The sequence below is a fragment of the Pituophis catenifer genome, unplaced genomic scaffold, assembly GCF_029215685.1.
Source record: "Pituophis catenifer annectens isolate HBS135680 unplaced genomic scaffold, rPitCat1.0.hap2 SCAF_1, whole genome shotgun sequence".
NCBI classification, from domain to species: domain Eukaryota; kingdom Metazoa; phylum Chordata; class Lepidosauria; order Squamata; family Colubridae; genus Pituophis; species Pituophis catenifer.
In genome coordinates this window covers 233,833,615-233,858,359 of record NW_027256881.1, presented here as the reverse complement: position 1 = coordinate 233,858,359, position 24,745 = coordinate 233,833,615, and the positions used below count along the sequence as shown (strand labels likewise).

Here is a 24,745-nt window from a genome sequence, read left to right as displayed (position 1 = left end):
CTAATTCTAGACTTTGCCAAGCTCTTTTTATCTAGTTTAGAATCAATTACTCCATTCCAGTCTCCCATAATTAAAATAGATCTATAGTCCCATTGCAATATTTTAGTATGTAACATCTTATAAAAATAGTCCTGTTGTTGGTTGGGAGCATAAATTCCAATCAAAAGAATTTGTCCATTTGCTGTAAGCAATTCAATTGCTACAAACCTACCATCTTGATCTGCTTCTATAACTTTCGCTGTTAATTTTTTATTTACATAAATAACCACACCATTCTTTTTCTGCGAAGTTGAAGATATATAATGTGCTCCTAGTTTTGGATTTATCAAATATTTTTGATCTTGAGTTGTGATATGCGTTTCTTGTAAACATATTATATCATTATTAAATTGTTTCAAATATGTAAATAATTTCTTCCTTTTCTGTGCTGAATTCAACCCATTAACATTCCAAGATAGACATTTAAAGGTCATCAGCCTCTTTCTGTAGCGCAGAGCAAAATATTTGAAGTTCATCCGAAAGCTTCGATCTCGCTCCTCCCATAGCGCCACTCTCTTGTACGGTACTCTTAACTGCCTTCTTGTCTTGTCTTTCCTGTTGTTGTTGTTGCTTTTGTTTAAGTAGCTTGGATTGAGCTCTAGTTATACGTTGATCTTTAACTTCAGTCAACTGAATCAAATCCAAAATTGGAGAAGAATCCAACAAGGGCTCACTCAGAAAACCTCCTTCTGCACCTTGCACTATTTCTAATTCCTGCTTAGACTGTTCTTTCAATTGCCTCTCTTCACTCTCCTTAATCTCCAAAACTGTAGATGTACGTGGAGATGGTGTTCTTTCCTTAAGAATAGTACTATAAAAGTGTTGTGCCTTCTCCACGGTATTCAACCGATATCCTTCTCCCTTATATCTAAAAATTATCCCAGCTGGTGCGTCCCACCGGAAGGGTATCTGTAAGTTTTTCAATTCCTTAACAAGAAAACCAAATTCTTTTCTAACTTTCAACATTTTAGGAGGTAATTCTTTAAAAATTTCAAGTCGTGAACCCCCCACTTGTACAGAAGTATGAAAAGATTTTTGCAGGATATCATTTCTAATTTCTCTGTCAGTAAAGTATATGACCACATCTCTGGGCAGTTGTCTTTGTCTGGCCACCCAAGAGTTCACTCTGTAAATTTTATCTATTTTATGAAATACCAAATCAGGATTAGCTTGTAAAATCTTAGCCAAGGCTTCAGAGCAAACTTGTCTCAAATCCTGTCTCTCCTCCTCTCGAATTCCCCGAAGCCGTATGGCAAATTCCATCGCCCGGAATTGTATCATAACAATCTCATCTTCAATTCTCTGCATTTTATTATCAACTTCATCAGTTTTATAATCATTGTCTTTCATCTTAACATTAACTTCTGATTTAAGTTCTTCAACTTTAAAATCAACTTTCCCAATAAATTCTGCCAGGCCAGACGCCACTTCTGATATTTTTTTGGTCACCTTATTTTGATTCTGTTTCACCATGTCTTTAACTTCATTAATTTCCTGCATAAATTCCTGATGTGATTTTTGAAGTTTATCATCTATCTCCTGTTGAGATTTTTGAAATTTATCATCCAAAGTTTTAGAAATAAATTCTTTTAAATCTCCCATATCAAAATCTTTTTTCTGAGTCTGTGTCTGTTGTGCAGGGGGAGGTTGCGTTTTATGTGTGGGAGATCCACCTCCTGTTGCCTTCACTTCCTGCTTCTTTGAGGCCATCCTGTCACGTAGGCTAGTTTTACTAAAAAGGGAAGTTCTTCTTCCTCTCCCACCTCCACAAAGACTTCTAAAAAAGTCCCCCAGATTTAATCAAATAAGAACCAAAGTAAAGCAAAGTCCAGTATTGAAAAAGGAGAAATTTCTCTCTTATTTCTCTTGTTGCAAGCGAAGCAACTTCGTATCAGTTTAGAAACTTTGTAACAAAGCAAGATGAGTTCAGCAATCCACACTCGCCCGCTCGTTAAGTCTGAGGCTAAGCGCCATGTTTTTACAGTTCACTTTCACTCATCCGCATTTTTTCACTCAGATTAGAAAGCCAAGAAAACTCTAATACTTGCGATTCCGAGTTTCAGGGTTCAAGTAACAGTATGCTGCTTATTAAGGCTGGTTCCTTTTCTTTCAATTAAAAGTTTCCTGTAGCCAGCTTGTTCTGCAGAAGCAGACTTGTCCCACGCCGCCCGGAGTTCCAGCAGGTTGAATGGGAGCCGCTCCTGTTCCCTCCCCAGAAACTATTCCCTGGGGGGGTTGCAGGGGCTCAACCTGGACCCTGCGATCTCTCTTCAAAAATCCTAAAGATTTTTGAAGTTTTCGAGCCGCTTCTTCGTCGCGAAGCGGCTCTACAAGCGGCGGGGCTGGCGGAGCTTCAAAAGGCACCGCCGCCGCCGAAGACAAGGAAACCGGAAGAGGATTACTAACTTGTTAACTGCAGTGATATTAACAATTGAGCAGTGATGAAATCCAATTTTTTTAACTACCGGTTCTGTGGGCGTGGTTTGGTGGGCGTGGCAGGGGATGGATGCTACAAAATCTCCGTTTCCCCCCCCCCACACTCCAGGGGAAAGATATTGCAAAATCTCCATTCCCACCCCACTCTGGGGCCAGCCAGAGATGGTATTTGCCGGTTCTCCGAACTACTCAAAATTTCCGCTACTGGTTCTCCAGAACCTGTCAGAACCTGTTGGATTTCAACCCTGCAATTGAGGCAAGTAAGGTTATAAAATGAGGCAAAACTGACTTAACAACAGAAATTATGGGCTCAATTGTGGTCATAAATTGAGGACTACCTATATTTTAACAAACTGTGATTTAGTCTATTTCTAGAGTATGGACATATCTGCAACATAATTATACTTTTTCTACAATAACTGTATCCAGAGTAAAAGGTATTTTAGGACGAGGTTATAGCTAAAGGCGATATTGGACTCATTGTTGCTTTTATGGAATTCCATGTTCACATCAAGCTGCTTTACAATAGATGCTTTTAAGTTTTAATTTTGCCATGTTTCTTTATCATAAATATCTGTGAAATCTGTTGGCTATACCAGCACCTTCTGACGTTCTGCTATTCAAGGATTTTTTTTAGTATTAATTTTTCATTTTTGTTTCTCATAAGTTCATGCGCACTTAATGATTTACGATTATTTCTGAAGATGATGAATTTAATTTTATATATTTAATTGAACAGTTAATCAACCTTAAATGTTATAACAATTGTAAATTTTCTATTTACTAATACCGGTATTATTTTTCATGCACTATGTACTTTCTCACCTTTTTTCCTTTTTATGCAGCAATGTATTTTATTATTTAAACATTTTAAAATAAATAAAATAAAAATTTGCCTATTTCTGCTCTACATGGAGCATACAGGCATTTTCCCACAACGTATTAATTATACCCATGTCCAATTATAAATGCAGACACATTTCCATCTATTTATAATTACACATAATGAATGCAATAAAATCCACCTAAGTTTTTGCAGATGTCAGAAGAACGTGCAACTTGCTTACATAGATAGCGCTTACCAGTTTCTTTGAAGATTCTTTCATCGGGCTGGATCACTGAGCAGAGGCTATTGAGAACAAGCGTCCCGAGCTTGGTGGCGGTGCGTTCGGACGACTTGTAATAGTCAAGGGCAGTGCTGGTCAATACAAACCAGCGTTTCTTCAGCTTCAGGGACAATGTCTTGCTGTTGCTCTGGACCTCCTTATGTAGCCACCCTGACAGAAAACACAGGATCCATGAACTCAGCAACAAAAAACTTGTGCTCCTTTAGTACATCTGTGCTCCTAGTTGCTGAGGGGGCTGTGGTGAAGCATCGGATCTTCCTTTCTCACTTTCTAGCTTCACCTTCTGACTTTCTACGTAAAGTAATTGCACTAAGATTGTACTATATGATGCTCCCAGGGCCGCAGGTGGCTTCCAACAGTATGGAGTATGGTGTCCTCTAAAAATTGCTACCAAGTAATCATTCTTAATGCGACAAAAGAGGAAGATTATTAATCCATGGGAAATAATTATATTTCATATATTTTAAGTATATGAATTTGTATTAATATAATTGCACACACCCCCAAAGTTGCATTTCCTTGAACTAAGCAGCTATTGATTGACTGATTGGAGTTTTTATGCAACTCCAATCCAGCTTCTCACACATTCTTTCAATAAAAAGTTCAAAATAGCAGAGCAGTTTTACAGATTAAATAACTATCAAAAATAAATAAAATTACAAACAACAACAAAATGCCCATGACTCCTGAGAAACAACAACAACCCAAAAACAACCAAGGGAGGGAGCTTTATATTAAGTTTAGCATGTTTTGTTCAGTATTATTTATACAAACATATATACAGCTGCCATGTATCTTTATAGCAATCTTCACAATCCCCCTGTAGAGCCTTTCAGCAGGTTGCCAGATGATCACCCAATGAATTCCTGGCTCAGAATTTAATAGTTCGCTCTTCTAGTCAAGATATTGCCTCAATTCTCCTGGCCATTGATTGCTTTGTGTCCAGCTGCTGCCAGGGCTACCCTCTCTGTATGTGAGAAGATTGAGCTGTTGTTATTACTCTGGTGAGTGGTTGAAAACGGCACTGTAAAAGAATCCTTTTACTAGCAGAATGTTTCATCTTCCCACTTTGCCGGGGTATAAAATAAACAAAATCCTGATAATTTTTCAATTGACAGTTGGTATTTTCAGCTATGTTTGAAGACTTCCAGAAGAGAACTATAGCTCCCACACCTACATTGGCTGGGAATTCTGAACATGAAGTTCAACATTTCACACTAAGAAATGATTTAGTTGATTGTCTATGGAGATTCTCAATCATCCAGGTCATGGTTGTCCCAAAGATGCTTTTCCAAAAGGCAACTGGATTTTCTTGTTTGTTTGTTTTTTCACTGAAAATGTTGTGCTTCTCACCCAAGAAGCTTCTTCAGTTCTGGAGAAACTGAAGAAGCTTCTTGGATGAAACGCGAAATGTTTTCAAGGGAAAAAACCCAAGAAAATCCAGTTGCCTCTTGGAAAAGCACCTTCAGGATTTATCTGATTATTTCTGCCTTGGTCATCTCTGTAACTTCATTTTTTTACCTCTCACAATAAATTCCTGCCCATCAACCCTGGATTCGCCTTTGGGCTTCTGTAGGAGAGAGATCCAGTGGTGCATCTCTTCAGGGATGTCACTGTTGCAATGAATAACTCTATTTGCCGTGATGATCACAAAGGAATTTGGCCTGCAAAGTAGAAGGAAGGTACTTCATCTCATCCTTGCCACGGAAAGCTTGCTGTGCTCACCTATTTAACATTTACAGAATTTACTTCCTGGGAAAAGAAGTGAACAGCTCTAGTTCCCAGATCTGAGAGTAGAGATTATGATGTTCACAAACATGCTATACAAAGGTTTCTGGTCTGATAGGCATTAAACTAATGAATACACAAATAAATAATCTGTGAAAGCCCAAAAGGGCAGAATACTTTCCCATAGACTAAACCAGGGGTGTCAAACTTGTGTCGTCACGGGACGTATCATGACTTTTTTTCCTTTAAACTGGTGTGGTTGTGGCCAGCGCATGACGCATCTGGCTCATGGGCCACGAGTTTGACAATCCCGGACTAAACAGTTAGGAAGAAAACATACAAGGTTCCACCTTGTCATTTGGAAAAAAAGTATATTTAGTATTGTCTCCATTATTGGGGGAATACCAATATATTGTAAATACCAGGAACTGGGAAAGATAAGATGTGAATTTAATATTAATATGGAGCTCATGCCTTGCTACTAGGCTTACCACAGTCACAGTCACTGAACAAACCTGGAAGTTGAGGTAGTCCAATCATCTGATCCAGTCCATTAGTTTTTATGTTCTTAGCATAGCAAGCACTCTAACATAGGTTCCTTCCTTTTTAGACATTTTTCTCAGAGAATCAGATAAAATGGATTATCTTGACCAAATCACATGGCCAAGATAACTTGCATTGACTCTCCCTTGCCCATACAGTTTAACTGTGGGCTTAAACACAGATCTCTATTATAGAAAGTATGCCTCTACCATCAAAACATCTCAGTTTATTTAGTTGCATCATTGTAATCATCGCTATTATTTAAAATAACACTTTTCTGAAATCCAAATCTAAGATGATTTTTATTGATAAAGAAATTTATGCTTCTTTTTTCAAGGATGTAAAAAAACCAGGAGTCCTATAGCACCTTTTGTATCAAATTTTATTTTTCAAAAGATGCCACCGATTTTTTGCCATTTAGACCAACATGGACCTCCTCCTCCTCCTCCTCTCCAGGTGCATAGGGTGAAAGGCTCAAAGTTCACTCCATCTAGAAAAGCCACTCATCACTATGGGATGATTGTAGAAGTACAAGGACAGTCTTAGCTGCTACGTGTAACATTTTATTCATTTATTTCATTTATTTATTTTATTTATTAAGAAAATCTATATGACCTCTCAACTCGCAGTGACTCTTTTATTTCTGTAAGAGGCTTACAGAAATAAAACTCCAACACAAAACCCAATACCACCTCCCCCCCAACCATCAAACCAATCACCTGATGGGCTCTGTATCCTCTGGAGGTTCCCATGCCCATTGGCAAAACCAAGTTTTTAAAAGAATGTCAAATTGCAGACCAAAGTTATTTTGCTCTGCAGAAGAGGGGAGCCACCCCAGGAAGGGGAATTGTACAAATATGCTTCTCAAACATGCGTATTTGAGGGGTTACACACTATACAAATTGTTCCAAATAGTCTGCTGAGGAATAAAATGGTCCTAACAGCAGAACTATAAACTACGGCTACCAAATATTACTAAGAGGAGAGCAGTAGGTTTTGACATCAACGGCTACACACTAAAAAACACCCTTGGAAAGATACTTAAAATGGCTGAAGACACTTTAAGCAGCACTTTTGGTTACAATTATAGTTTATCTAAATATGTGATTCATGAATTTAAATATATTTCCCTATAGCAATGCTGCCATACTCTAGTAATGTTAAAATTATAGAAGGAAAAAGCCAATGAGAAAACAATCACAATCTAATTAAATACAAAGCTTACCTGTCAGGATTATCAGATGCACAGACAGAATCAATAAGCCCAACATCAAGGGTTCCCTTTAAAATAACAAGAAGTTATAATAGTAAATATACAACTGGTATACTTATAAAACTTCATATTTTCTTTCCTGCCTTTTTTTCTCAAATTTGTTTCAGATAACCCATAATGATCAAGGTGGTTAGGAGCTAGTTGGCTTCTTAAATGAGTGGAATTTAAGCACTCTGTGCCCGGCCTCTATCTCCACTCAAGATGGGATATTAGGAACTCCAAATATCCTTTCATCCATACACAGTATCAGACTGACATACAAACACACTTCTGTGCCAGGTACAGAGGATGCACCAAAGAATATATGATCAATTTCCAGAGAATCTACTGCATATTACACTGCCTATAGCAGGGGTCTCCAACTCCAGATACGTGGAGTGGCACTGGGCGGCCGCCTGCCAGAAACCAGGCCACCCAAATAAGCAAAGCCCCATCCATGGGATGCAGGCAGCACACGAAACCACGCTCCCTCCAGTCCTCTCCATGGAATTGGTCCCCGGTGCCCAAAAGATTTTAGTATACAGTTTGGGACTGGCTCTTTTATAGCAATTCTATGAAATGCCAATTAGACCAATTTGATCAGCAGCAACCATATCACTAAGATATAGTCAATATTGAATTCATGAGACAACATAATCTTTCCAACATGATGTTCTCCTAATTGTTGCTCACCACCGCATTCTTTGGATTGGCTTGTTCATCTTGCATTTCTCTCAGCTGTTGCTCTGTGGCACTATGCACATGACTTAGGACATTAAACCAGTCACTGTCAAAATAAAATAATAAATAATTAGAATCCATTTTAGATGGCCAGCAATGCCAGGCATATGTAATTTACCAGGCAGATGGATCATTACATCATCATGTGGAATTAGTCCTCCTGAATGTTTCCTACAAAGTTAACCAATTATTAAATGCTAGCTGTGTGTTTTCTATGGAACATTTATAGAATATATTAGTTTATTCAACCATTACATTTATCAGGTTTTGCTTTCTATTATGGCTAGTGAATGTGATCATGAATAATAAATCAGAAGCTGTTGGATATAGCCAATTGTGATTTAACCAATAAACTGCCTGGATTTAGATAATACAATAAGTAAAAAGTAAAAAAAAAGAAAATGTATGTGATAATTTGTCACTGACAGATGGTGATTTCCAAGATATTGGGCACAGGTCTTTCTCAGTTCTGCTATGTAACAATGTTTAGAAGGACTTAATGTGATTCTTTCAATGTAGATTGTATCATATGTTGTTCTCATAGTCTGACACAAGATAAGTAGGATATATTTGCAGTCATAGGATAAATGTCTGCATAGTTATAGCTAAGTTATTACTTTGGAATGGAATACAGTTTATGAAAAAGCCAATTGTGGGGGCCAGTTTGAGTACAGTCTGAAGCTGTGGCATGGAACATACAAGTCACAAAGACTAAAAAAGGCCATTAATGTATCGATTTCATTAAATAAATCACCCAATTTAAACTATAATATGGCACAAACAGATACAATTAAGTACCTTCAGATAATGAAAGCTTTACATAGTAAGCAGACATTACTACTATATTTCACTGTCAGATATTCAGATATTAAGTCTTCTGAGTAATCTTCTGACTCTTGAATCATAATATAGCAACAGATAGAAGCGGAAGTGTCTGCAATTATGTGCTACTTTAGCAGAGATTACACATTTTCTATGCCAGTTCAATGGAGCTTGTGAATTGGTTGCAAGGAGGATCTTATTGCTTCACAAAGGGAAAAACAGTTGGTATTTCTAGGAGTTGGAGCTGCAGAAGTCTCAGAGACAGACACAACTTTTGTTTTACCTGGCATCCTCTGGTGACTCCGCCACTATATGGTAAACCCGATCACCTGTCACAATATCCAGGGCATTCTCTTTCTCGTGAATATCCACAATTTCCCTGCAAAAGACCATGCATTAAGAACCAGACTGCCAAAGATATCCAATAAACTTTAGCCTTTTTCTCTTTGGCACATTTGGCATTAAGGAAGTTTGGAGCTCCTCTTGTCTTATAGAAGCAGCTCAGATCATCCTTCCTGGCAAGGTCAAACGTACAAGAAAGAACAACAGAGGAGATTTTAGTGTGGGTTAAGCAAACATTTCGTAGTCAGGGACCTAAAAGCGCTTCTTGCTTTAGTAGCCACCGGCAAATCCAACGACAACTGAAGATCAAGGAGCTTTCTAAGACTGGGAAGATAGTCGCATCCAAATCAGGCTGAACCTCAATCCCCAAGCCCAGTTTCATATTTCCCAGCAGTGCCACTGTCTTATCTGGATTTAACTTCAACTTGTTCTAATTCACTTTACCATTATTAAATGCAGGTAATATGAAGTATTATATATAAATATATGAAGGGAAGCGGTGGCTCAGTGGCTAAGACCCTGAGCTTGTCGATCGAAAAGTCGGCAGTTCAGCGGTTCGAATCCCTAGTGCCGCGTAACGGGGTGAGCTACCATTACTTGTCCCAGCTTCTGCCAACCTAGCAGTTTGAAAGCACATAACAAATGCAAGTAGAAAAAATAGGGACCATCTTTGGTGGGAAGGTAACAGCGTTCCGTGCGCCTTTGGCGTTGAGTCATGCTGGCCACATGATCACGGAGACGTCTTCGGACAGCGCTGGTTCTTTGGCTTTGAAACAGAGATGAGCACCACCCCATAGAGTCGGGAACTACTAACACATATGGGGAACCTTTACCTTTACGTTTTAAGTGCTTCCTTGGATTAAGGAATAGTAGAAATTAGTTTCATCAGAATACTAATAATGCCCCACTCTAAAATGCCTGATGTCTCCCAGCAATTTCATATAGCTATTGAGCAGCATGGGGAATAAGACACAACACGTGAAGTAAGTGAACAGCAATATCCCAGCAGCATTTATAGATATAAACTGTTGGAAAAATTGATATTCCCAAGGACCAATGCAACTAAATAATTCAGAAGGATATCACAGTAGTATCATTAGTTTAGCACTTCCTCCATATTGCTATGTATGTTTTCCACCTCAAAATGACTAATGATAATATATTAGTTTTTGGTAAAGGTTTAGACAGAGTCAACCAGCTCCTTACATTTGGATACGGTTTAGGGATCTATAGTAGCTCTCAAGGCTGATTTTTTTCCCCAGACAAAGCGGTTAGAAAAATCCAAATAAGAGTAGGAAAGTAGCCTAACATGATGGAGTAGCCTAACAGATGGAGCTAATGGAAAGTCAGAAGGAACAAGAGGGTAAAGAGCCCTCTTTACAAGTAATGAATATCATAGAGAAATATAGGAGTCAAACTGACTATAGAGAATTTTCAGAGAATAAGAACAATTTTGCATGAATGAGAACATTGGAATTCAAAAGTTTAAAATATGCCCCTTCAGAGAGATGCCAATTTTCTTTCACAGCGTTTGAGCTACGTTTGAAGTGTTCTGGGACTTAGATCCTAAAATTATTTCTCTAAAGACCAGGCTGCTGAGAATTCTGCTCTTTTCCTTCCAACAGTGAACAAAGAAGTAAAATAATGAGTTAGGTTAAATGGTCGAGCCTTGTTTTCCTTGAAAGGAGAGACATAACAGTATTGCCCGTACTTTGCTTTCCTGATATCAATTGTTCCTTTCAGCTTTTCTTCACCGTCATTCTCAAAATACATCAATTTGGCCTCTCTCAGGACAAACCAGCGCCGTTTCCAATTCCGTCGAGATAATGTGGACATGCCTCCTCCTTTCTTATAAAGCCAGCCTGACTTTAAGGCCTCCTGTTTGGCTCGGAACCACATAAAGGCCTCATTTTTTAGGACACACCAACGCCGCCTCCAGGGGTTCATCAACCCCCCTGCAAGGAAAAGAAACCAAGTTGGAAAAATCTGACAAGATAATGATAGATTCCTATTTCTGCCCATGACTGTAAGATTGCCCTAAAAAATGAAATACTTCCTATAACTATAGTTAATATCTACTTATTATTTAAACAATCTGTATGGCTGTTCACCTCACTACTGTGACTTTGGAAGCTGACAATGAATCATGATAAAAAAAAATACTAAGCCCATAAAAAGAAGAAGGTACAAAAATCAATATGCATATGGGACTGAAAGGCTCTATTGCGCAATCAGAATAGCAGTTACCTCCTGCGGTGGGATACAGACATGGAGAATTCTAAGGCCAACAGGGAGTGATCCATCCATAACAATAAACCAATGGGAATAGCTTCCAATTCACTCTGATTGCCAATATAAAAATAAAAACTTACATCCCACAATTTACTTACACCTGTACTATTTATGATTTTATTGAAAAGGGAAATAGGAGTATTTTTTAAAGAAAGAAAAGAAAAAAAAAAACCATAAATCACTATACCAGTTTCCTGTTCTTTTTTTTCCTATAACACAAAGGACTTATAAATTTGATTGCTGTTATTTTTTTTGGGGGGGAAGCCTTTTTGGTATTAGTGCTGTTAGCAATTTTGAACCATTATTATAGTTATTATAGAAGAAGCTTGCTACAGTTGGGCAAACATGGCTCACAAAAAACAATATGCCAAGAGTACAGAATCTGGATTTATTTCCCCATCTACAAAGCTCAACATATACTCTTTTAGGAAATCCTGAAGATCTAGGGTCCTGAAAACAACTTATCTCTAAAATGGGGGGAGTGTCTTAGATTCACAGAGAACATAGTAATGAAAACAAATTATTTTTTTCCTGTCTGCTTTACCCTTTAAGACAGAGTTCATCTTAAATTGAGGGCTGTCTTCCTTTCAGGTAAATTATGTAGTTTTCACTTTAGCCCTAGCCACAGAAGTTTGATACACAGAAATAAGTTAGCCTCCCCGTATACTATCTTTGAAGCTGTTTGGGAAAGGGATGGAAAAAGCATTGCAAATTAATTATAAACCTAGATTGGGAGTGGGAAGCATCATCTTGGTGTCAGAACATTATCTCACTGGGTGCCTATGGCTATTGGCCAAGTAATTTGATAATATTAGAGCTAGCTACAAATGAAAGGGTTTTTAAACTTTAAGAAAAGCCACTGGACAGCCCTGAAAAAATAGCCAGAATATAATATGTGGGGTGAGGGTTGGATAGGAGGCTGGCACATGGCAGGAAGGAGAGGAGAGGAAGAAAATACCTGTGGGCATTTATAGAATACCTGGAGGGCTGTATATGTATGCAAAAGAAATATCTGGACCTTCTTCATTCTAATATGAAACCCAATTTATCTAATCATAAAGGTGATCTAGAAGCTTGATCTAGAAACAACTTTAGAAAAATATCCCTCTCTAAAAAGATATATCTTATACTGGAATGAATACAGGACCAAGTAGCAAAAAAAAAAAAGAGAGAGAGAGAGAGAGAGAGAGAGAGAGAGAGAGAGAGAGAGAGGGAGAAAAGAAAGAATGTACCAACTTAAGATGAGTGATTGCAGAAGCATACAACCTGCTAAATTCATGGAATTTAGTTATGGAACTGAGAAAACTACTTACCCTTCATGTAGAGATAGCTGTGAAAATATGCGGGCCCAGATCCATTGAAAAGAGTGACCCGGCCAGTACAGAATTCTTCATCTGTGTCCATATAAGTATCCCCTTCTTCATCTTTGGTATCTAAAAACTAGGAGAGAAATGAATTATTGTTATCTGGTAACTATCCAACTTCTATTACATGTTAGATAAATTGATTTCCTGGGTACAGTAACAACTGTACAGAGGTTGCATCAAAACCCCTCATTCAAGAATTCATTTAAAAAATGAATGAGAAAAAAGCATGACTAGTAGCAAGTTGGATGGACTCAATGCAGCGAAGGGCCAGGTTAGGAACAGAAATGGATCACCCTGGAGAAAGTCTATTTATGTAGTCATCAAGAATCAAAACTGACTTAATGCACCTAATCAATTAATTAATCAAAATAGAAAAAATAGTAGGATCATTAATTTGATAAGGAAAATTTGCATGAAGTAATTTAGCACTTTTTGATGGGCAAAATATTTCTTCACTCAATTTGCCCCATAAGAATATTAAACCAGATTTTAATCCAGCAAGAAGGAAGCAAGGATATATTGAAATGGGTAAAGGAAGTAACTACTGAGAATGACTTCAAGATTATAGAAGGAGATTTGGATAGAAGGAGATTTAGAGTATTAATGCTAAACTAATATGTAAAAACTTAACACAGAGGCTGGTCTTTGGCTCAGGCAACAGAACAATTAGAAACAACCACTGAACACTTATTTCAAAGTCAAAAGAAGTGTGTCTAGTTTGATATCAACTTTCTCCTATCGTTTTTATAATGGAAGACATTCTCTACCATTAATGGTCCTTATCTGAACGAACACACACACACACACACACACACACACACACACACACACACACACAAAAGCAGTCTCACAGGGAAATATGAAGCTGTAATAGAAGGAAGAGTACAGTGACTGAATATATAAAAACTGACATGGATTACATGTAGATGATCTAAGTATTCCCAGGATATATATATATATATATACAATAGTGCTGCAAACAGTTCATTAGGCTTGCATAATAAGTAAGCCATAAACAAATGCATTGTCACAACAGATTAGCCAACAGAGTAAAAGACATGTTGCAAACAAATTAGCATACATGTCTCTGAGGGCATGTGAAAATAATAACTTTATCCTGTCTTTCCTCCATTATGGAACTCAAGCCAATGTTGCTCATTGGAATTTATGGATTAAATTTGACAATGCTATCAATTAAGGAAATATTAATGATATTATCTCTAATGTAAAATGAAACAGGTTAACAACAGGACTATTCAATTGCAATGGTTATGAACGTTTCTCACCGAGTCCAAGCTTCCACGATTGGAATCCACACCGTTGCTATGAGAATTGCGCAGGCCTCCCTCCCTGTTCAGTGGCTCAATTGATGTGCTGCTGATATCTACAATGCCATCATATTCCTCATGGTCATAATCTGATTCCACATCTGGAGGCAAGCTGTAAATTGGATCTTCCACTTCTACCATGTCGTTCTGCGTCATTTCTGAGCCTATCCAGTATATGCTTTCCAGATGTTCTTTCTGAGGGCTTCCAGCTCTCTCAGTAGAAGGAAGCAGAACATTACCTTCTCTGTTCTCTTCCTCCCCAGACACTGGCATATTTGGAGATGTGTCTTCCTCCGAATAATAGTTATCACTGGTCCTGGTGCTACTGTCCTGGTTCAACAGACTTGGGCTGGGGACTGGCGGCCCTTCTTCATCAGCAGGAAAACCTTCATCTTCTTCTTCCTCAGCTAGTGGAGCAACAAGGCTGCATTCAATATTGAGAGTTCCTTCATTAGACAGGGAGCGTTCTAAGTTTTGTACACTTTCATCCAGGTTCCCAAAATCTAAAAGTTCTAAGAACTCCTGTGCAACCCTAGATGCTTCTTTCTCTAGCCTCTGTATTTCTTCTTCCCGCTGCCGCTTCATCTCATTCTTGGTATTCTCACATGTAATGGACACATGATCTGCCTTCTGTTGCCACTGCAGCTTCTCAATTTCCCTTTCCAAACGCAGAATCTCCTCCATTTGACGCTGTTCCTCTTCCCGCAGTGGATGGTTCTCCTTCTGGGTTTTTACTACCTCCATCTGATTCAAAAATGCAAGAAAATAACTAACTTTCATAAATTGTTTTAGGCAGTCATCAATAGTTCTGAAAATTCAGGTGCTATCATAACAACCAAATAGTGCTTCATTGTTCCCCAGTTCACAAGATTTTTTTAATTGTAACTTTTCAAATATACAATATGGAATATTTACTAAATCCCCTTAAGCTGAATGTAATTCAAAAGAAGATCATCACGGGTAGTGTACTGTAACTCCTTTGATACACTAGTATTTGTATGATATTTACAAAAAAACAACAACACCCCCCAAAGACAACTACTGTCTGACGCCTGTTCTATCCATGATTGAACCAATGTTTTCTTAATGCTTTTCAACCAGCCCCACATTAAGAGACAATAAACTGAATTCACTGGAATTCTTCTGTGAATATCTGTGATTCTAATCCAATTTAGAGCCCCACTCAAAATTAAAACATTGACTATTTAAAAAAATAGTCAACATCTTATTAAATTTTGTAAGATTTCAGCACTATCAAATTCTGAAAATAGAATTTTAGAGATGAAAGCAAAGTTTCCCTAGGTGTGCCACAGAGATGTTGTATTGATTTAGACTTCTGTATGAATGCACAGAACCCAGTTCCTAAAATATTGAATCCATTTTTGATAATTCCCTGAAATCTTCTGCATGACTTGAAAAAAAAAAGCATCCTTCTGTTGCTGGTTGGCTCAAAACGAAAGCATCAATTGTCATTACAGTTTCAGAAGTTTCTCTCTCAAGTGAGGGAGCAGCTTTGGGCATGGTGCATGTAAATTTGAGATAATTAAGGGCATTAAGAGGACAAGGTTAAAATTCCCTGTCCACTTTACATCACATATATTTTGGTTTAAAAATGATGCACTGTAAAATCAAATGTCTCCCAGAATCATTTCAGAGAAATGCACAAAGCTAATAGTGCACTAAGAAAAAGACAAGGCGGGTAGGTTAGGGTTCTTGTTAAGATTTTTAAATTTAGTAGCTGGAGCAGTGGGGTTGTGCAGTGTGCCAGAACACACAGTTATGGTTGATTGTGGCTCCTGTGTGAGACAATCTGCACTGTGATTAGTTGCTGTGGGTGTGGAAGGGGAATTTCCCCATTTTTCCTGCTTTTTTCTTCTGTGTGCTCTGTATGTTCTGTGATTTACCTGATGATGCTCCAGTTTGTCTGACTATCCAGTGTGCTGTATATATAATTGTGAAATATATTTATTTACATAAAGCTACAAGTTAGTGTCAAAATCTCTGACTTCATTCGAACATCGGCTGCTCAATTCCCTGACAGTTCTGCTGGGGATCCTGAAGAAGTGGAAGATTGGAGAAACAAGAATACATACCTGAGCAATCTGCAGTGCTGCTTCCAACTGTTCCTTTTTCCTGTTCAAAATAAAAAAGCAGTTATCCAATAAAATACACAGCCTAGTTTGCCAGAAATTTCACAAAGAAGTAACAGATAATCACTCTCTCTTTCAATTTCTAGTACGGAAAATCAATGCTATTTTAAACAGTATACCTGCCTTTGTTATTTATGTCTTAGTTAAAAGCTGCTACGAAGCCTTCAAAACCATATAATTTATTACAGCACATTTAATTAAAAGCTTGGGTTTTCTGAAGGTTGAATTTTCTTAAAGGTTTTAGAGCAGAAACTGACTGCTGCTTGATATATATGGACCACTCTCAATATGGACTGCCTATGGCTAACTAAAAGAAATTAAAGTTTGCCTTATGATGAATAAGAATTCATCATCATAAAAACATTATTTAATTAAATTTGAAGAAGCACTCAGGTTAAGACAGGCGAACACCTGGACTTACATAGAACAGAAAGATTCTGTTAAACCTATTTTCCAATTCTGGAATTAAACTGGGAAACTGGAGGGGAAAGGAAGACGTGTGCAAGCAAAGATGGCTAAGCCTTTGGAAAAAGTTGAATTTTTTGAGAACCAAATACACTTCATTTTTTATAGATCCCAGGACGGAGAAAGAGGTTCAGAAAAGAGCAGCTGCTGCTGCTTTGCAATCTCTGATTTACCTTTGACTTCAGGATCACAAACCTTAAGTTGCTTTGGAACTGGGAACGGAATCTATTCATTTCAGATACTATTATTAGTTTCATATAACAATATACAATTTATTTGAGATAGAAATTTCTTTGTATGGCTCTCCCTCTCTCCAACAGTCTAAAATGGCTTTTTGGACTGCTTCGGCTGAATCCTGGCAAGATCAAAAGGCTTTGGGCATAAGGAAACTCAAGATCCAGGACTTTGACTTCCTTTGTTCTGGATGGGGTGGCACTACCCCAGACTTGGTGTGCAGGTGGCAGTCGTGGCTAAGAGATTGTATAACTTTGCGTGTGGGCCAATTGCGCCCTTTCCAGAATCAGGAGTTCTGTGCATATTCATTCAAGCCCTTGTCATCTCATATCTGAACTACTGCAATGCACTCAACAACTCTGAGGGAGATGAAACGCCGGAAAAGATGCCTAAAGAGCAGTTGGAGGTCTAGTCGGTCCGAATCTGACCGAACACGGGTAAGAGCTCATATTAAGACCTACCTAGTGGCGATAAAAGTGGCAAAATTTAATTATTTTTCCGCTCTTATCGCATCGGCAGATAACCGCCCAGCCGCCCTGTTTAGGGTGAGCGCGGGAGGATCCCTTGCAGGGTCGTGCTGAGGATTTCATTCAGTATCTGCACGATAAAATCACTCAGATTCGGGAAGGCCTGGTCTCCGACTGGGTAGGTACAGACGGGATGATGGAGGCTGGTCTTGAGAATGTCATTTGGGAAGAGTTCAATCCTGTTGCTCCCAAGGACATGGACAGGATACTGGGGCGGCTGAATGCGACCACATGTTTATTGGACCCGTGTCCCTCCTGGCTGGTACTGGCCTCCCGGGAGGTTACACGAGGCTGGCTCCAGGGTATTATCAACGCTTCCTTGGGTGAGGGTGTCTTGCCATCAGCCTTGAAAGAGACGGTGGTGAGGCCCCTCCTCAAGAAGCCTGCTCTGGATCCGGCTGTTTTGGCTAACTATCGTCCGGTCTCCAACCTTCCCTTCGTGGCGAAGGTTGTTGAGAGTGTGGTGGCACGACAGCTGCCTGGGTACCTGGATGAAGCTGTCTATCTGGATCCACGCCAGTCTGGCTTCAGGCCTGGGCACAGCACGGAAACGGCATTGGTCTCGTTGGTGGATGATCTCTGGAGGGCTCGGGATAGGGGTTGCTCTTCTATCCTGGTCCTATTAGATCTCTCAGCGGCTTTTGATACCATCAACCATAGTATCATGCTGCACCGGTTGGAAGGGCTGGGAGTGGGGGGCACCGTTCTACAGTGGTTCTCCTCCTATATCTCCGACCGGACGCAGTCAGTGTTGGCAGGGGGGCAGAGGTCGACCCCGAGGCGCCTTGTGTGTGGGGTGCCGCAGGGATCGGTCCTCTCACCCCTTCTGTTCAACATTTATGTGAAGCCGCTGGGTGAGATCATCGGTGGCTTCGGGGTGGAATTCCATCAGTACGCTGACAACACTCAGCTGTACATCTCCAACCCAGGCCATCCCAATGATGCCCTTGAAGTGATGTCCCAGTGCTTGGAGGCCGTGCGGATCTGGATGGGGAATAACAGGCTTCGACTCAACCCCTGCAAGACCGAGTGGCTGTGGCTTCCGGCGTCCCGATATAGCCAGCTGGCGCCATCGCTGGCTATTGGGGGCGAATTATTGGCCCACACGGAGAGGGCTCGCAACTTGGGTGTCCTCCTGGATGCACGGCTGTCTTTAGAAGAGCATATGACGGCCGTGGCCAGGGGGGCTTTTCATCAGGTTCGCCTGATTCGCCAGTTGCGTCCCTTTCTGGATCGGGACTCCTTACGCACAGTCACTCGTCACTTCCTGCCTGGACTACTGCAATGCTCTCTACATGGGGCTCCCCTTGAGGTGCACCCGGAGGCTCCAGCTGGTGCAGAATGTGGCTGCGCAGGGGATTATGGGAGTGAGAGGGTGCTCCCATGTGACACCTCTCCTGCGTGAGCTGCATTTGCTCCCGGTGGACTTCCGGGTGCACTTCAAGGTACTGGTTACCACCTTTAAAGCGCTCCATGGCATCGGACCTGAGTATTTGCGGGACCGCCTTCTGCCAATAGCCTCCCACCGGCTAGTACGCTCCCACAGAGAGGGACTCTTCAGGGTGCCGACAGCTAGGCAGTGTCGGCTGGCGACCCCCAGGGGGAGGGCCTTCTCTGTGGCAGCACCTGCCCTCTGGAACGATTTGCCCCCGGAGATATGGAGGATATCAGATCTCCGGGCTTTTCGCTGGGCCCTAAAAACTTTTTTCTTCCATCAAGCAGGGCTGGCGTGAACCCCTCCCCCCCCCGTTTTTGAGATATTAGATTTTTAATTGTTTAATGGGTTTTAGTCGTAAGGTTCTTAATTTTCGGCCAAAGGGTATAATTCTTTTAAATTTTTAAATTTTGTACTGGATGTTTTTTACTTGGCTGTGCACCGCCTTGAGTCCACCAGGAGAAGGGCGGTATACAAATTTAAATAAATAAATAAATAAATAAACTCAACATGGAGCTATCTTTGAAGAGGATTTGACTGTTACAGCCAGTGCAGAATGCAGGCAGTCCTTGGTGCCCCTAGAGTGCCCCTTATTATATTACTGCTCTGCAAGCTGCACTGGCTGCCAGTTTGCTTCTGGGTGCAATTCAAGGTGTTGGTTATTACCTTTAAAGCCCTGCATGGCATGGATCCAGATTACTTCCCATCTCAGCCCAATGGGACTGGCTCACCTCAACCAGGTTGGCAATGGAGGCACGCTGCGGACCCCGTTGTTCAAGAAATTCCGGCTGATGGAGTCCAGGAGAAGAGCTGTGACTCCTGTCTTTTGGAACATCTTGCCCCCCCCTCCCCCGGTGAGATCTGTTCCCATCCTCCTGACCTTTTGTAAGAGCACCTGAAGACCCAGGCCTTGGGCCCCAATGGGGGTACATCATGCTGAGGGTGGTTGATAGATCAATAGCAGATCCCACCTCCCTCACTGCATCCCACTCCCTTCCCCCATCTTTTAATTAAAATTGTATTTTTATTGTTCTTAGACTGTATGTGTTATGGTTTTATTGCTTTTAACGACAGGCTTATGGAGATTAGGGTGAGGTGTGGAACAAAGAGATGTTTGGTGGTATTAGTGATAACTTGTTGAGTATGCTTGCTGAGGATACAGGGAGAGGTTTTTTCTTTTATCTTTTTTGTTCCTTTTCTTTCCCCTTTTCTGCACTTTTTAAATTTTTAAAATGTCTTTCTGTACTATGTAGTTGCATTAGTTTTATCTATATAATATATCTGTATAATATAATGGTAAGCTACCCAGTGACCTTGCAGCAAGATGGGCAGCAAATAAATTTGAGAGAGAGAGAGAGAGACAGACAGACAGACAGACAGAGACAGACAGACAGACAACTCTCAGAAATATGGCCATTGTACCTTTTCTTTTCCTTCTCTTCTTGCTTCCTTCTACGCTCCCTCTCTTCTTGCCATTGCCTTTCTTCTTCCTCTTTTCTAATCCTCTCTTCTTCTCGCCTCTGCTCCTCAGCTTCCTCTTTCTGCCTCTGTTTTTCTTCCAGCAGGTCTTGATAGAGGTTACGAGCTAGGCATCCACGCCAGTGCTTTTGCAGGACAATGGCAGAGGCTTTCAGGCGCAAGAGAGACTTCTTCCAGAAGTGAGCACGATAATTTTTTTGAATGGTCACAACACTGGCTAGCACTCTTCGATACTTCTTCCTAGTCAAAAGGCATATAAGTATGGAGGTCACACCAATATATTCACCCTTCTTCCTAAATTCTCCCTAGCTGCTCTTTTGCCCTGTTACGTCTGATCTGAATACCCAACACAACCAAGTTTCCATATAGACAGTGCTCCAAGAAGCTATTTTGCCATTCTCCCAAACTTTGCCAAACACCATGGAGTTTCTGCATCTTGAGACTGCCATTCATTTTCAGTTTCTGCATATGATCTTCTGCTAAGCACAACAAATGGAATAATTTTGGGCCGATGCAAAATATACCCTCTCTATGCCAAACTCAAGTTTCTAAATCTCTCTAAATAGGGTCCTCAGAAATGGGGCCAGTACACAGTGGCATGTTCTGCAGCTCTAAGACTGTATCATGCAGAACTCAAAACTTCCTTAAAATACTAATTTAATCAATAAAAATGGATTCACTTCTCTCCCCCAAAGAGGCTTATTCGCCTCAAAGATATAAAGGTATGATTTTAAAACCTGCTGAAACCCCAGAGTTTGATCTAGTGGTTAAAGCACAGAGCTAGAAATCAGACCATGAGTTCAAGTTCTGTCTTGGCCATAAAAGCCTGCTCAGTGACCTCTTGGACCAGTCGCTCTCTCTCTCAGACCAACGTACCTCACAGGGTTGTTGTTGTTGTTGTGGGGAAAATAGGGAGGAGGAAGGTGTGTTGGATATGTTTGCCACTTTGACTTACTTATAAAGTAAAAAGGTGGGATAAAAATCAAGTAAATAAATATCAGTAGGAGGCTAGCATCTAACTGATGGACTGAGGAATGGAAAGGCTTGGTCTCATGCACTGGAGGAAGATGGAAGTAAGGAAGGAAAATTGACTCTTCCTTGTTCATGCTCTGTCTCTCAAAACTTAAAAGTATTCCTATAGATTTTGTAACAGTACATTTCCTATAGGTTGCAAGCAACAGTACACTAACCAAAGGTATAAAAAAAACTAAAGACTTCTATTTTGCTTCTGACTGTTGGGAGGGGAGGAAGAGCCACCCTTAGTATGCAGTTTTCCCTCTTTCCTAGTTGGGGTCTAGGATTCCAGCAAGCTGTTCTCTTTCTTCGCAACCTTAAGGAGGTCTAAAATTGTTTTTAAGACAAACCTATACAAATCACACCGAATTAGCCCTAACTTCTATGTGCAATCCTGTAAGGTATATCGTCTATTTCTTATAATAACACCACTGTATCTATGAATGCAAGCGGTTGTCCCAATGGGCATGCATGCAGTACATTGCAATTTGCCTGAACAAGCAGAGACAAAGCCCAGCTCACTATGGAAGAAGAGACCATACATAGTAAGTTAAAAATAGAGACATAGGTAAGGAGACACAGAGCAGGGATGAAACACAACCCTGCTTACAACTCTTCTCAAGAGACCCCTGGAGTGAAACAGGAACGGGGCAGAGCTGTAGATACTGAGCTGTTCCAAATCAAAGCAGAGATTGTGCTTGGAACCTTGAATGAATGGCAGAGAGAAGGAAGCCAGGGATCTAGATCAGGGCAGCTTCATGGAGGACGAAAAATGCAAGAGGAAGAAGTCAGAGCTCGTGGCTTAACTTTGCCTCTTAGAAACACTTGGAGGCTTTCGAGCAGGAATGGGGAGGCCAGGAAAGAAAAAAAGGGGGGTGGAGGGAAATCCAGTGCATGCAGCGGCGGCAGCCAAGCAGCAACGCAGCCAAGCACAGCAGGCAATTTAGGCACTGACCTTGCCATGTAGCCCAGGACGTGGGCTCGGATGACGGTGGCCGCCTTCTTCAGCTCTTCTTCCCGGGCCTTTTCCAGCTTTTGTTCCAGAACCTCCTTCAGGAAAACCTAGTACCCCGGGGAGGAGTTTCGTCAAACACAAAGAGAGGAAATAGCGAATCCCCAGCAGATCCCATGCCTGCCAGCCAGCCTGCCTGCCTGCTCAGAGTAACCAGACACGGAGGGCTTCTTTTTACTCTCCTGCAGCGGAGCCGTCCCCGCTGCTCCGCCAGCCCTTCCCTTTCGGGAATCAGCGCCGACAGACAAGGGAAAAGTTGAGCAGGGAGTGTCAGCCCAACCCCCGCACTGTGCTCAAGGATTGGGGGGGGGGGTGTTTGAAGGGAAGCGGAGGAGAGGAGGAGGCTGCACCGCTTTTACAACTCTTGTTTAACCCTTTTCCTGACACGGCTTTATCTTTTTGTAAGGTAATTGGAGCCTTCCATTTAAAATTCCCAAAGCAGTTTTAGGATACCACCTGCGTATAAAGACTGAGAGAAGACCAGGGTGAGGGGAATGCACAGAAAAACTGGTTATATTATGTGAAGGGTCTCATTTTAAAAAAAAGGCTCCCAAGACCAATTTCTGCACTAAGAATTAAATCATCCTCTTCTCGCTGCTAATTAGCATTTCTCCTCCATGCCAGTCTTTCCGTCGTTTTCTTGCCTGCTAAAAAGAGCTGGAGTATTCCTTTGTATTGGTTTTTTTTCCTCCTACAATTATCCATCCCCGCAAGAGCCGGGCTTAATTTGACATGCACATTAACAGATGGTGGTTGCAATGTTTTATATGCAAATTTTCAGGCCAGTTTTTTAACCGGTTTGGAGGACATTGCACGAGGGAATGGGGAGGGGGCGGAGGGAAATACCATCTGCACGGTGGCTGGGAGGGGCAGATATGGCGGGAGCAGGGGGCCACATCATGTGTTGGGGACGCGCACTCGCTGTCTGAGAGCAATTGCGCGCCCCGGCCCCCAAGGCTCCCCTCGGATACTAGGTGGCTTAGATACTCAGGACCTGGGCCTGCGATTGATGCTGTGCAACGCTAGGTCTGTGGTAAATAAGGCCCCCCTCATTCACGATCTTATCCAGGAGGGGGGAGCGGACCTGGCAGGTATTACGGAGACCTGGTTGGGACCGGAGGGAGGTGTCCCCTCTGGTCGAGATGTGCCCACTAGGTTTCAGAGCATACCATCAACCGAGAGCCCAGGGGAGGGGCGGGGGGGGTGGCGGTTATTATTAAAGAAGGTCTTGGTTCGAGGGAGACCACTGTGCCTCAGATTGTCGGATGTGAGTCCCTCTTCGTGAGATGGGGTCATGGGGTTCAGATGGGCTTGCTGCTTGCGTACCTGGCTCCCTGCCGTGTGGCAGCAGCCCTGCCTGAGCTACTCGACGTGATAGCCGCGGTGGCAGTTGATACACCCAGGCTTATGGTCATGGGTGATTTCAACTTGCCATCCGTTGGTGAAACATCTGGGATGGCTCGGGAGTTCATGGCTTCCATGACGGCCATGGACCTGACCCAGTTAGTTCATGGCCCCACTCACAGGGGGGGGGACACACTCTAGACTTGATTTTTGTCTCTGGCCAGTGGTTGAGTGATCTTGTTATAGGGGATATAGATATGGAACCCTTGTCATGGTCAGATCACTCACTCCTTCGTCTGGACCTTCGTACCGCTACACCCCGCCGCAGGGAGGCGGACCCAATTAGATGGGTCCGCCCCAGGCGCCTGATGGATCCTGATAGGTTCCAGACGGAGCTTGGGCCAATTCCTGATGATCTGGCACACGACTCGGCCGAGGACCTAGTAGCTGCCTGGGACCGGGCGGCTGGAGGGGCCTTGGATCGAGTCGTGCCTTTGCGGCCTCTGACCCGGTGTCGATCCCTCGCGGCTCCTTGGTTCACCGAGGAACTGAGGGAGATGAAACGCCGGAAAAGACGCCTAGAGAGCGGTTGGAGGGCCAGTTGCGCTGAATCTGACCGAACACTGGTAAGGTCGCATATTAAGACCTACCTAGTGGCGATAAAGACGGCAAAGTTTAATTACTTTTCCGCCTCTATTGCGTCATCAGGGAATCGTCCGGCCGCCCTGTTCAGGGTAACCCGCTCCCTGCTCCATCTGGGAGCGCGGGAGGATCCCTTGGAAGGCAGGGCGGAGGATTTCGGACAATACCTGCATGACAAAATCGCTCAGATCCGGGGGGACTTGGACTCTGACTGGGTAGATCAGGGCAGGGTGACGAGGAATAGTCTTGAGAATGTTATCTGGGAGGAGTTTGATGCTGTGACTCCCGATGATGTGGACAGGATCTTGGGGAGACTTAGTGCGGCCACATGTTTACTGGACCCGTGTCTCTCCTGGTTGGTACTGGCCTCCCGGGAGGTTACACGAGGCTGGCTCCAGGGTGTTATCAACGCTTCGTTGAGTGAGG

General features: G+C 41.8%; 1 protein-coding gene across 1 annotated transcript in view; it reads right to left on the bottom strand.

The window, feature by feature from the left end:
* The window catches only part of LOC139327144 (unconventional myosin-X-like), a 126,707-nt gene that overhangs the window by 18,245 nt on the left and 83,717 nt on the right, over window positions 1-24,745 (bottom strand). Inside the window, exons 22-32 of the mRNA XM_070956857.1 lie at window positions 22,277-22,383; window positions 20,251-20,547; window positions 16,111-16,150; window positions 13,976-14,761; window positions 12,636-12,762; window positions 10,742-10,985; window positions 8,972-9,067; window positions 7,819-7,912; window positions 7,099-7,154; window positions 5,124-5,266; window positions 3,558-3,752 (exon numbers count right to left, since the gene is read on the bottom strand). Coding sequence (XP_070812958.1) covers window positions 3,558-3,752; window positions 5,124-5,266; window positions 7,099-7,154; window positions 7,819-7,912; window positions 8,972-9,067; window positions 10,742-10,985; window positions 12,636-12,762; window positions 13,976-14,761; window positions 16,111-16,150; window positions 20,251-20,547; window positions 22,277-22,383 — 2,185 coding nt within the window. The remainder of the gene's footprint in view (window positions 1-3,557; window positions 3,753-5,123; window positions 5,267-7,098; window positions 7,155-7,818; window positions 7,913-8,971; window positions 9,068-10,741; window positions 10,986-12,635; window positions 12,763-13,975; window positions 14,762-16,110; window positions 16,151-20,250; window positions 20,548-22,276; window positions 22,384-24,745) is intronic.